The following is a 14,393-nucleotide window of genomic DNA, read 5'->3' as shown; positions in this document are numbered from 1 at the left end:
ATTTGTAAGCATTGAGTAGCCTTTTTGATTTCCCTTCCTTAAAAACAAACAGAAACATTCAGAGTGATGTGGGTCTCCCTTCTTGATCTAGCTAGGAAATAGCCCGATTAACCTAACAATAGTTTCTTTTAAAGTGCTGCAAGTTTTGCATAATAACCTAGTTAAGTATTTAATTTTTAGAAGAACCTATTGTAAAACATGCAGTTATAAATAAAGCTTCTGTCTTTCATCTAAGCTGCTTGACGCTTTAAATTATTAAAAGAACTTGTTGAAGTATTTAGTGTGGTAAGCGTATTAATTTTTATAAGGTGGATTCAAATTATGCTAAAGTCATCATGTTTTTGAGATGTTTAAACTCTCCCCAGTTTAAAAAGAGAGATTGTGGCTAAGATTTTGAAAGATTATTTTTTTCTGGGTATGCAGAGGAAACCTTTGAGTTTGTGCTAGTGTAAGAGGCACCACAAATACTGGAACCTGTTGTTTAGCATGATTCTTTAACAACACTTTTAAAGCAATACAACCACTCAGCTAATACATGTTTTATTCTTCTGCTCCATGACCTTAATAAATTATTGATGAGCAATGGGGGAAACATAACTTTGCTATGTTAGGATACACACTTGCTTTACAATGAGTTGACCATCTCGTTTCATGGGAAGTTTCACTGATTGGCTCTTTCTTTCTAGACTCTGATGAAGGCATTGGTTATTACCTATGAAGCTTGACATGGCCCCTACTTATCTGAGGGATTCTCTCTTTCTCTCCCCCCTCCCTCCCCTTCCCATGTGAACTTATGTACCATTTGCACTCCTCTCAATATAAAGTGTTTACTGTGCCCACAGGGGCAATTGCTCTTCTTCATCTCAGGCCTGGGCTTCTCAATTGTGATTGCAGTCTTGTGAATTCTTTAAAAGAAAATACTAGACAATTGTGCCTGGGAGAGCTCAAGGTCAACTAATTAGTGCAGTCCTTGCAGAGATCCTGGCCAAATTACATCTGTGTACTAAAATTCTAATTCAGATTTGGCCATGTGTTAAATTACAGTATAAACAGGAAGTGTCACTACTGATTTCAGGAGAACTAAGAGTCCAATCTAGAGGACTCTGGCGGCTGGGACAGCACCACTGTCATGCTGCCTGACAAGGGTTTCCAGGTAGTACAGGCAGGCAGCAAGCTTTAGAAACTCCTGGGCTGCCTGAAATCCTTCCTTGGAACTGAATGGATTTATGCCACACAATAGGATGGTATAGGTCCGGGCTGTGCTGGAGGCATTCCTAACTCAAAAAACCAATGGAAGCCAACTGAAGTTGGCTCCACCCGTGGGAACATTCCAGCCTGCCCCAGCCTCACTGGCACACAACTTTAGGCCAGTTCAGTTCTGCAGGGGACAGGCTCTCCCAGCATGCTCTATGGCACCTGGCTGCCTCCCAATTTGATCTCCCCACTGGCATAAGTGGCGCTTACGCTGGTGGGTTGGGCAAACACGGTGGTGCAGCCTGACATTGGCTTAAAGGGCTGATCCCACCCCACCCCCCAAATTGGGCTGGCCATGACTTTGTTCTATTTTGTGTTGCTGTATCCAAAGATTTTGTTATCCAGTTGTCTTCTCCCCATTTGTTTGTTTACTATCAGATGCCATTTATTTGGTTTGGCATATTATCTTGCCTTTGTGACATTTATCAAATGCCTTTGGTAGTCTCGGTGTGCTTTTGGATTTGTGAAGTTCACAGCATCAACCACTCATAGTCCACCAGTAGGAGGCGATGCTTAAATTTTGCTGAATGTACTTCTCGGTGGAAACCTTCAAGTGGGGATAGGGCAGACTGACACATGCAGTTTCAACTGACATCTGTGAACGCTTTTGCTGTGTCAAGAAAAATAAAAGTGGAAGAAGATTCTTCTGCTGGCCATGGACTCAACCATGAACTTCTAAAATTCACCATTCTCTGTTCCTCAGAGAGCCATTCTGTCCCTCACAATTGATAAGGCTTCTCCTTTGTTCTCCATAGATTATACTGCTATTGCAGTATAGACCTTTTGCACATCCCCGCTTCATTAAACATGATCTCACAATGTCAGTTAATTTATTTCTTAGATTGAATGTCTCATTAAATTCTGATGATGCCTGAAGCTTCCCTGCCTGAATTGGTTATGAAACATTCTTACCTTCGGGGGGAAATATGTTCTGTCCCTCCTGGCAAAGTGAATGAACAGGGCAGTGAAACTGGGCACATAGTTTTCCCTGCCTTTGAAAGGTGGATTGTTTTGTAAAGGTAAACTTATTGAAAGATTAGCGGTCATTCAAAGACAAATTCAGCAGTTTATGTGGCTCTGCTTTTTTATTTTTTAAAATTGTTTGTTGTTTTTTAATACATGCTGAATTAAAAAAAACACTGTATAGCAGAGTGGTAGCACTTAACTGTATTTGTTGTGCCATAATTACTTAATCAATCAATCAATCAATCAATCAATCAATCAATCAATCAATCTCTCTCTCTCTCTCTCTCTCTCTCTCACACACACACACACACACACACACACCCTCTCATACCTAAAAAAAGGTACAAAGGAGGATATACCTTTATAAAGTTAAGTTTGAAAGTCTAACTATCAAATTATATGAGCTTTACATTACTTTTCAGGGCACACATAAAAATAAGTATCTGGCACCAGACTGTTGGCATGGTTGCACTAGAGAGTCATAGGCCGATTTTGCGGAATCGACCTAGGATAACCCATGCAGTTTTCCTGGAACTCCCCATGGCTCCTGTGTCCAACTCGTGTCTGTTCCAGCTCTGCCCCTTCTTCCCATTATATTTTTAAAACCACCAGGGAGGTACACCTTTTTCTGTTGTTCTAGGGCGAACATAGGACAAACCTGCTATCATGGAGAATCATAACCTGCTGTGATTTTCCCATTCGTGCCATCAGCCAATCATGGCTAAGTATCTTGGGCATGCAAAGAACGAGAAATTCACAGGGGGCAGAAACGCGCCTTTGTTATTTTTTTCTTCTTGCATACGAAGTCACAACCATATAACTAAAAGACACACATTTGTGCACTGTTTCTAGCTACGTAGAGCACTGCTTTGTGACGACATAGCCATGTAGCCATAACATAAAGAAAAGAATGCATGTTCCCACCCTAAAGCAACAGCCAATAGGGAACGAGGAGCAGAAGAGGCACCGAGGTGATCCCGCCCTCTGATCACAGTTCCAACACGAGACCTCAGCTGCCATGGAGAGTGACTCTGAAATCAACTAGGCACTGTAATTTAATGGTCCCAGTTCAATCCTAGGTTGCTTCCGCCAGTGGGGAATTGACCATAGTGCAATCCCATGGTAGCCTTCTTCATTCAAAGCATGCATTCTGCCATTGACCAGTGATTGGTCCCCTAATTTGTTTTGTTTTGTTTTTTGTTTTAGCAGTTTTTCAAACCAAGAGGAAAGGCAGAATATAAATGTTTTAATATAAATAAATGAATACATACTTTTGAAAATGCATTAGCGGACATCATAAAAAGGTGGTAAAGAAAAATGTGTCATTTCTGATGGTCCCCGGTAGTGTTTCCCATGACACTAGAACATTAGGTAACATATTTTTTTCTGACAAATGATCATTGTATTCAGCACTGGTCTTTTCTCTGTAGAATATATCCATTATCTACATTTGTAATTATCCTTTGTTAAGAGAAAACAGTTGAAACCGGGATTTGCTTACTCTGAGAAATTCTTAAGTACTTGTTGTGTTCTGTGTGCACACGTGCGTGCGCGCACACACACACACATATAGTAGGTCTCAAATTTCCTAGCACTAAATATAATGGTCTGTACTGCTTAGAACATTTCCTAACATATATTTATTGAGTTTTTCATTAAATATACTTGGCAATTCTAACTCTTTCCTCGACATTACACAGAAGGAATAATAATACAGATGAGAAAGAGAAATAACTTTTTTCACAGCAGTTGCACTATTTATAATGTTTAAATCTTATGGGTTCTGCTTTGTCTCATATAATCATAAGACCCATTGACACATCAGTTGCAGGTTTAATTCTATATGATAATCATGACTTTCACAATTTGAGATGCATTCTATCTAGAGTGTTCACACTGGGTAATATCAACTGTTCCTAAATGGTAATTGGAAAAATGTAGCTATAATCAATCATAGTAGTTATTTTGTCAAGACTTTTAAAAAAAGGAGTGGTGGTGGAGGGTTTCAGTGGCAGTATTTTCAGAACAACTTTCAAGACTAGATGATTTCTTTATAAATATGTTTTAGATTTTTTAAAAATGTATAAATGTCTCCCCTTCTTATTGGTCAATGGAAGGGCAAGGTTTACTAGTTTTATCCAAGCCATCAGTCAGTGTCTGAGTATACTGGCATCTACTTCTTCCATAATGAAGACACTAGAAAATGGACTGTGTGCAGTTGCCTGGGACTAGAAAAGACCCTCTCCCACACACAGCTATCACAACTCTCCCACACACAACTATCTCTCTGTGTTCGATTTTAATATTCTTTACCCACTATAACACTTGTATGCTACATTTTGGTATTAATTGAAAACAATCACACTGAAAACAACATGTATATTTGTCGTTTTCATATCTTGTTTTTCAACCACGAGGTAATTTAGATTACTTGCTTCATTAATATAATTTAATTCCACTTAATTCCCCCCTGCCCCATCTCCAACATATTAGCTTTATGCTTCTCTGCTATGAATGGCATTTACTTGTATGTGTGTATAAAGTGCCATCAAGTTGACACGGCCGCTATGTAGAATTTTCAAGGCAAGAGACCTTCAGGGATGGTTTGCCATAGTCTGCCACTAGGTAGTGACTGTATACATGCTTGGTGGTCTCCTGTGTAAGTACAAACTAGGGCTGGCCATGCTTAGCTTCCAAGGATAGTGTCTACTTTATCCTCATTTAATGACCCTGGTGCCAGTCAGGGAGGAGTACAATGGTGCTGTGCGGTTGGGAGCTGTGAACACATAAAAACATGTAACAACCATCATGTGACGTTTTAGTTTGCTCCATGAGGGACTTGTCCTTAGCAGTACATAAACGACCCCATCTTGCTTTAAGGACAAGACAATTGAACAAAACAGCCTTATTAGACCATGCTCCTGCTCTAAATGATGTTGTTGCTATTGTCATTAAAGATTGCCTTGCAGCATACAAGGTATTGAGGCATTTGAGATAAGGGAGATAATAAAGGATGGCAGCAGAAGTTGGGATGAATGGGAAGAAAATGTGTTCTTTGTTGTTAATTGAAATTTTCAATGGGGAGTGGCCCTTGCGAAAGAATGGAAGAAGGGGAAAACACTTTGGAAATGTCTTCCTCTTTCTGATGTTTTCTGGAGCCTGAGCAGGATTTCCCCCTTCTCACTCAGTCTCTCCCCCCACATTCAGAGGTGGGATGCAGCCGGTTGGATGGAACCGCTTGTTAAATTTTCTTCAGTTCCGCGAACCGGTTGTTAAAGATTAACTTGAACTCCTTTGATAAATCTTCCTCAGTTCTGCAAACTGCTGGTTAATGATTAACTTCAACTTCAACTGACCCAGCAAGTCTGTTAATGATTAATCCCCCTCCCCTCCATGGGAGTTAGTGGTGTGAGGCTCTTGTTTTAAGAAGTATCCAATGAAATCCCTTGGAGGAGGGGCATACAAAGCCTCAGTTGCCAGAGGAGTGTGTCAGCCGCAGGAACAACAGGAGATAATTGAGCTGGTTCCTCCTGGCTATTAAAGTAAGTAACTGCATTTTGTTAAACGTCCTACGCTGGTGGCCTGGGGATGGGAGGGCAGAGTTTGGCCAGTGCCTGGTTTCTGCTGGCAAATCTTTCTACCCTGGTGCCCTGGGGATGGGAGGGCAGAGTTTGGCCAGTGCCTGGTTTCTGCTGGCAAATCTTTCTACCCTGGTGGCGTGGGGGTGGGAGGGCAGAGTTTGGCCAGTGCCTGGTTTCTGCTGGCAAATCTTTCTACCCTGGTGCCCTGGGGATGGGAGGGCAGAGTTTGGCCAGTGCCTGGTTTCTGCTGGCAAATATTTCTACCCTGGTGGCATGGGGATGGGAGGGCAGAGTTTGGCCAGTGCCTGGTTTCTGCTGGCAAATATTTCTACCCTGGTGGGATGGGGATGGGAGGGCAGAGTTTGGCCAGTGCCTGGTTTCTGTTGGCAAATCTTTCTACCCTGGTGGGATGGGGAGGGCAGAGTCTGCTCAGTTCCTGGTTTCTGTTGGCAAATCTTTCTACCCTGGTGCCATGGGGATGGGGAGGGGAGATTTTGCCCAGTGCCCCTGCTGCAGTACCGCCCACCCTGCTCTGGAAATCCCTTCACCCAGAACGCCCAGACCACGCCCCTGCCATGTTGTGCCCCACCCTGCTCCGTTGGCACTACGCGACTGTTTGAATCCCACCACCATCGGAACCTGTTGTTAAAATTTTTGAATCCCACCACTGCCCACATTCCCTTTGACATGTTAACTGTTCTCAGCATTCGGTTCTTTTTGGAGCATTCTCAGCCCTCATCAGCCCATTTTGAGGGTTATTTGATCCATGTGAGTTGTCTTGTCGATAGGGTTAAAATATATCCCCCCACAATTAATGTGATTCTGAAAACTTACACTGTTAGGATGTTAGTGATTATTCTGTTTTTAAAAGAATAGTAACTTCTTCTGTTGCTTTAATTTTGAAGTGGTTGAAAAGTCCATGAACACAATTTTCAAGAAAGCCTCTTCAAGATGTAAACATCTGTTATGTTCAGTAACAAGGTGTCCTCCTGGCCAGTTCTGAGTAGCTTCCTAGAATCGCTTCCTCCTGTTTCTGTCTGGTAGTGTTTTCAGCATATTTAATCAATGGTACTTTGCCTCTTCTCTTCAAAATCTATTGTACTTCTAATTTGTGGGATTTCTTGAGGGAAAAAAATCCTCCCCCCTCCCTCCCCCCCTCCCTCCCTCCCTTCCTTCCTTCCTTCCTTCCTTCCTTCCTTCCTTCCTTCCTACCTACCTACAACTATTCTTTTCCTTCAACAATTTGATTGGAAGAGAAAATCAGAAATGGTTTAAAATTTGTATTCAACCTGATTCAGACCTTTATATGAAAGATGTGCCTTGGAATAATATGTGTAACAATTTAAATACAGTCTTGCATGGTGATACTCATTAAGTGGCGTGGGAGCATCATGCGGCTCCTCTGAGCACTTTCCCTTTAGAAATTAGAATAAGTTCACATTACTGTGGGCCCAAGATAAACCTGTTTTGATTTTAAAATGTGACATACCTTGCCCATGAAAATTATGTTAAAAGTTGTGCATATGCAGAGAAATTTTCAAGTGGGGCATACCACTGTTGAATACTAGCCCATAAATCAAACCTCCCAGCAGTGTGAAAAGACAGGCCAGATACTTTGAGGCATTCTAATGTTATATATTATTGGGTGTACATCTTTGGGGTGGGGTTAGCATTGCTAGCTCTGCGTTAGGAAATTCCTGGAGACTTGGAGGTAGAGCCTAGGAAGGGCAGGATTTGGGAGAGAGGGAAGTTTAATGTGGGTGTGAGACCACAGAATCTGCCTTCTGAAGCAGACATTTTCTCTATAGGGAACTGATATCTGTCATCTAAAGGTCAGTTTCAGTTCTGGGAGATCTTCAGGCCCCAGAGCATACTGTGATCATGTAATTCATTTGGTTAATGGGAATTACACATGTGTCTCTGTGTGTAGAGTGAGTGTTACTGGTATAGCATGTACTTCCCATACACTGTTTAAATCTATAGAGGAAAGGGCTGTGAAAGCATTGTCACTCACCAAAAGGTCTGTGCATGGGATGACTTGAATGTGGTTGTCCACACACATTTCAATAGAATTAAATTATTTTTTACGGGGATCATTGGGGGACCTTGGTTTTACTATCAAAAAGCTTTTACTGTGCTAATAATGACGGTATCTCTGGCACCCCATAATACCTGCGAGTGAAATAAACAGTGACGCTCCTGTTTCCCTGCTTTGCATAATTGCTCTACTCTTAGAGTTCTGCTTGCCCACAGTTTCTTTGCAGTTGCGTTCATGTCCCTTTATGGATTTCCCAGTTCAGTCCCAGAAAAGCATGTTGTAGCATTCTCACTTTGTATTGTCTCTAACAACTTTTCAGAAGGTACCCAGGAACCTTGCACTCGCGCATGATTAAATAGTGGCACAGATAATCTGGGGAAGGAATACATTTTCTTGTCTTGCCTCCACCCTCCCACCCCTCCCCGCAGGCTATTTGTGCAGTCAGACCACTTAAGAGTCTAGCAAATTACTTGTCTAGGCAAAGAAATGAGGCTTATGACCTTTCCCATATTCCAGACACTCACAAGGATGAATTGCTCCCTAAACAATAATCTGTTTAAAAGCTAGTTGTGAATTATTTGTGCTTATATGACAGGATAAAGAGAAAATTATTGTGTGACAGGAATCCTTAGCGTGTCTTTCATCATCATCATGGTGTGTTCTGGCATGCACAGTCATCCAGTTATTTGCATAGTATGCATGTGTGCTATCTAAATACCATATATTCACACTAGTATTCAGCAAAGCATCAATATGTTCTTGGTTGCCTCTGTTTCCCCTTACTATCAAAGGTAATATGTGTTAATTGTCTTATAATCCTCCCCCTTCCAAAAAAAAAAAAAAGCTAGCCAAGATATTCACTGTTACTGTGTTTTATCATATTTTGTTTGTGGCTAGTAAGAAGTAAGGTCTCAGTGTATGGCTCATGTCAGAACTATTCACTAAAACAATACTTCTGTAGATATTAAGGAAGATAATTTCAGCAGTTCTGGAAGATGTTGTGGTGAGACATAATGTCTTCACAATTCACTTATCCAAGACATTTCTGGTCATATTTCAAAACATTGGCAAATATAATAAATATCGAGTCAAAAAGTTAAAACTCTGCCCAGAGCATTTTAATAAATGAAAAGTCTCTGGGGAAGAAAGTGTGTATTGACTTTGATTTTTGACAACCTTTGTTTTAAATCTGGCTTTATTACCTCAATAGTAATAACAATAAAAAAAATTGGGTGTGGTATTTTGTGTGTGTGTGTGTACTGTGAAAAAAACTCAGTGAGATTGCAACACAGCCTAAAAGGAAAATAAGAGAAGTAACTTATTTAGAAAGACCTAACTTGAATATAATATATAGAGAAAATGTTTGAACATCCCATATACTTAAAAAGGGTGGGTGTGACAATAACAACCTTATTTTTCATATGATCAGGATGAAGGGGTGTGTGGTTTCATTTTTATAGGGTAGCCATATTGGTCTACATTAGGAGAACTAGATTTTAGTTCAGTAACATCTTTGTAACAATAAGATTTTAAAGGTATAATCTTTCAAGAGTCAGAGCTCCCTTTTCAGGAGTATGCAGATTCTCATTCCATCCTTATGTGTGAAGTGGTTTATCTCATTCATCTCTTCTTGATCCAAAACAACCTTTCTATGCATCTGATGTACAGGAATTCATTGGTTGAGAATATATCCTAATTTAATGAGGTAGTGACCAATTTGTTTCATTGGTTAAAGAACATTTTATCTTATCCAAGGTGAAGAGCCCATTCATTTTAATTAAGTTCTCTAGTTCATCAAATGTTAAGAGGCATTTTAACTGAGTTAACATGCCTTGACAGTTATGTTCATGATTTGGCTTTGTATCAAATAAATATTTGGTCAAAGAACTTTTATAACTCAGTGTAAGTTTTGGTGTCCTGTCAGACTTTGACATCTAAAACTGTTCAGTTAAGACGGCTGTATTTTCTTGATTTTGAAGATTTCTTAGTATTTTTGAAACTTTTTTATTTGTTTATTTGTTTATTATAATACTGTTCCTGTTTTTCTATCCATGTCTCATTCTGCTCATACAATCAAGCTCCCCCTCAATAATATGAAGATGCTTTGACTTTTTTTATTAGCAATTAAGTGTTTTTAGTCTTCAGTATCCAAAAGTAAAAATACTGAAAAATAATTAACTCAATGTTGAATGACATTAAAAGCCCCATCCAAATGGGGTGATCAAATCCAATCATAGGGCAAGCCTGTTGCCACGCCGACAGATTTGCCCTCCCCGAGACACTTAGCCTACTAGAGGGGCAATTTTGCTGGTGTTTGACCTCAGTGCTCCGTATGGCACTGGAACACAGCACAGGACACTGTGCCAGTGTCCAAAGGTCCCTGTTGGTGCATGGGGGCTGGCCGAGGGCACGGCCAGAGGAAGAGCCGATTTAGTTGGCTCCCTCCCATCTTTTGCTGATGTTGCACCAGCAGTCAGTACTATAGACTTAAGCCATCCTTTTGGGCAATGTAAGTCCATTGAGGCCCATAAAGGCTTCTCAATGGTGGGAAGGCTTTGTGACTTTTTGAGCTTTCCCACAACATCAGGAAGACTTTTGGGGGGTGCTTGGATCTCCACAGCTGGGCCCCTGGCTCTTGAATGGGCTTGTCTAGGATACATTATGGTACTAACCCAGGTTGTACATTGTTTGCATTTGATTTTGCTTAAATTTGAAAAACGTATCAATAGTTTGTACAGACCTGATTTATAAAACAGAATTAAATGGGCAGGGATGAATCTGCAATAGATAGAGGCTTATACAGGTCTGATTATTGCAGTAAAAAACTTATTTGATCTCTTATACTGTCTCTTTTTAAATCATTTATATACTCAACTATATGCATTATTAAGATAGAATCTCTTTGAACCTCAGTTTCTGTTTAATCTACAAATTAAATTTAAAGGAATGAAATACTAGCATTTCTAACAATAAATTTAAATAGAAATAGATTAATTTGAGCTAATGGCAGAATAAAATGGCGACATTCCCACATTAAACATGATGATTTGGTATATTATCTTATATATTTTCACGTATTTCATAAAGAGTAGAACTTTTATGAGCAGTAATTCACGGAAAAAAATGAGAGCCCATTTTAATGGAATTATTCTCCTTGCTTTCAAGAATATTATTTCTGACAGTGCTCTTCATCCCTACATCTGAATTTGGTTTCATCAGGTATCGTTTTTCTCCACAGTTTCGGCTCAAAGTATTAAGAGCAATCTTGATTCCATGGAACATCAGATACAGCGTTTGGAAAATGATACCAAGAAATTCCCGAAAACAGAAGATCCACATGATAAATTTGTTGAGAAGATGATTATATCCTTTGTGTGTTGTGGACTGATGATGCTAGTTAAAACACAAAGCTTTTGGTATGATGTAAACACTTTTTTGTGTGGTTGTAGGCACATTTTCTAGTGACATTGAGAATACCTGAATTTCTTGAATTTGAATGTTTAATGAGGGAATCATGTTGATCTCTACAAACCAAATGAAATACAAACCTATAACATATCCTTTTGTAATCTTTACACAATGTATATTTTGCTTCCTAAATGATATTTGAATATTATAGTATATTACGAATATTAGCTAAACAGTTTTTTTCCTCCTACATTAACCTCTCTGAAAGAACATGTACAATAAATATATCTGAACATGTCATTAATCAGGTAAGATCCTATGAACCCAATTGGATTTGGAAATGTTTCTTGAAGCTGTGCATTTATCTTATGCTGCATGTTCTATGGATTGTTGTTGAAAGTGACTTTTTAATATGGTTTATTAGTGCCAGTGATGCCCATCTTTTTGTTGTATATTTGGTTTGTTTTGCATGCCGTACTGAACAATTTTTTCAAGTATTTTGTTTCAGGCACTTGGGAGATTTACAGTTGTGTTGCAGGAGTCTGTGCCTGAGAACACTGAAAATATTGACTTCTTTTGGTTACTTCATGACCGACCGTGATAGGACCACCTGTTTGGACATCTGTTTCATTTGTCAGTTCTAAATCTGTGTTGCGAAGAGAAATGGTAAAGTAAGACACTACTGCTGTTATACCACTGTTTACCTTCTTATCAGATTTCATAATTAGAACCTTGTTGAGTGTCAGTCAGACTTGAAAACTCAGCTAATGAACCAACTTTACAGCATTATATTTCTGTTCAACTCTGGCACAAAAGATAAATGCCAGCTGTGGTTCACTGTTAAAAATGCACACGGTAACTTCCTTTGTTTATACTTACATAAAAGCTTTGATCATACCATAGCACTGGAACAAATTTGGCAATTTGACAACAAAGGTAGGTGTGTCCAAAATATATTGTTTCTTAAGAATTCAGAAGTTGCAAGTGACACATTATATTGAGTTCACTCTGTTTGGAAAATCTGTTTGAATGGTATGAAATGGTAATAAATATTTTATTTTGCTGTTATTTCCATTGATGGCATGGCTTTCATTTCATTTTCGTTACAATATATTTTCTGTGTTCAGTGTAACACCTTTCTTTTATTTTTCCATGATATGTATGCATGGATCAGGACCCTTGTGACGCAGAGTACTTCAGTCAGAATTGTGCTAATTGCTGGAGTTTGATCCCTGGTTTCAGGTAGCTGACTCAAAATTGACTCAGCCGTCCATTTTCCAAGGTCAGTAAAATGAGTAACCAGCTGCTGGGGGTAAAGTGTCGACAACTATGGAAGGCAACCACCAAACCACCAAACACAGTCTGCCTAGTAGATGGCATGATATGACACCTCGTCAGTCAGTAATGACCCAGTGCTTGCACCTTTACCTACATATGGATTGTATGTGTCTGTAAACATTATGAAGTTTTAAAGAAAGCAAATTAAATATATCTTGAGATTATCAGATAAAAGAAAGTAAGAAAATGCTAGAAGATTAATAATTTTTGCTCTGGAATATACTGCTATTCTGAAATTGTACATAAGGCGTGCTCAACAAACCTCACGTGCCAGGTTTCCATGGTGCCTAATATTTTCAACAAGTGCAAGCATCCCTCATCATCTTGTAGCTTGACTGCTGCTACTCCTAACACCTGTTGTTGATTTCCACTCCTCTTCCTGTCTCTAATCAGAGGGGAAGTTGGCTAGCTCCACATAGGTTCACCCCACCCCAATAGTTATAGATGGTACATATGTTCATAATACGAAAAGGCATAATGTAACTTTCATATTGCAATAGTACACCATCAGTAACCGAAATTGAAGCTTAGAAGATGTACAGCCCCATTGAAAAGCTGGGTGTCCACTCATGCACCAAGGCTGCGCCTGGTTGCCAGTCGCAAAGAGACATCCTGCATTGTGGGGAGACCTGAAAAGTAAAAAAGCCTCTCCGCAGCCAAGAAGTCTCTATTGGCTTCGGTGGACTTGCACTACCCAAATGGTTGCTTTAAGCCTGCAGCAGAGGCGTAGCTAGGCCAGAGTGCGCCCGTGCACATTCTGGCTTTTTCGCACCCCCCCACAGGACCCCCCCACGGCACCCCATTCCACTTACTTTTAGGAAAGGAGCAGGCCGAAGAAGCCTGCCTGCATTGCCTGGGCCTGGTGGGAACTACATTTCCCAGGAGCCCCTGGGAAATGTAGTTCCCACCAGGCTCAGGCAATGGAGGCAGGCTTCTTCTCTGGGATGTTCCATTCCTAAAATAAGTGGGGGGGTGCACCGTGGGGGGTGCTGTGGGGGGCGGGGTCGCCGCAGGGGGACGGGGGGATTTTTCCGCCCTCACATGACCAGAATTGGTGCGCCCGGTGTGTTGTGCACCCCCCATCCCCTGGTGGCTTCGCCACTGGCTTGCAGTACAGCTTACTGGGCTAACTCTGGCAAAGTAAGCTATGGTGGATGTGAGCAATTTCAGCTGATGTTAGCAGTACAGACCAGTCTTTAGGCTGGGTTTGTTTTCAATACGTTTCATGTGATGTCACTCAGCAGTGTCCCTGGCTAAACAGTCTGTTGAGTAGATCAAAGGAAGTGTGTCTTCTCTGCTGGCGATAGACATTCCTCTTCCGCAGTCACTGGGAGGTTTGGTCTGCTGAGGTTTGAAGATAGTAGTGGCTGTGGTAGCAGTGATGGAAGTACCTAGTTTGATTTGGGGAAATATGAGGGTTTTCTTCCAGGCAGGTTTGAGTGTGGCAAGGAAACTCGTTACTCCTATGGACTGTTTTACTTAAACATCCTCTAATTTCAGATGCAGAAGACTTGTGGTGATTGTAGTTTGCATGGACTAGAGGCTGTTACTAATCTAATTTTTATGCAGCATTGTTTTTAACTTCAGTGCCTGTGGCATTCATTTAGCATTAACATAAGGAATTTAATCATTTTGAGTCAGCAAGTACTGCATACTTGGTTGTACTGGGAATTGCTGGCTCCTGAAGTGCTCTTTGGCCTAATTCTCTGAAAGGTAAACCTGTCTGGAGGGGAGGTGCCCATCCTTATCTCCCCTCCTGCAAAAGAGAGAGAGAAAGAGAGAGAGAGAATCATCTTTCCTGATATTAT

General features: G+C 40.5%; 1 protein-coding gene across 5 annotated transcripts in view; it reads left to right on the top strand.

Moving 5' to 3' along the window:
- The window catches only part of DIAPH2 (diaphanous related formin 2), a 413,545-nt gene that overhangs the window by 185,036 nt on the left and 214,116 nt on the right, over nt 1-14,393 (top strand). For all 5 annotated transcript variants that reach the window (XM_048514791.1, XM_048514790.1, XM_048514789.1 and 2 more), the window contains one exon: nt 11,078-11,202. In XM_048514791.1, coding sequence (XP_048370748.1) covers nt 11,078-11,202 — 125 coding nt within the window. The remainder of the gene's footprint in view (nt 1-11,077; nt 11,203-14,393) is intronic.

Source organism: Sphaerodactylus townsendi, linkage group LG13 (genome assembly GCF_021028975.2).
Source record: "Sphaerodactylus townsendi isolate TG3544 linkage group LG13, MPM_Stown_v2.3, whole genome shotgun sequence".
NCBI classification, from domain to species: Eukaryota; Metazoa; Chordata; class Lepidosauria; order Squamata; family Sphaerodactylidae; genus Sphaerodactylus; species Sphaerodactylus townsendi.
The sequence above is the reverse complement of the archived record's forward strand: the minus strand, read 5'-3'. Positions and strand labels throughout refer to the sequence as shown.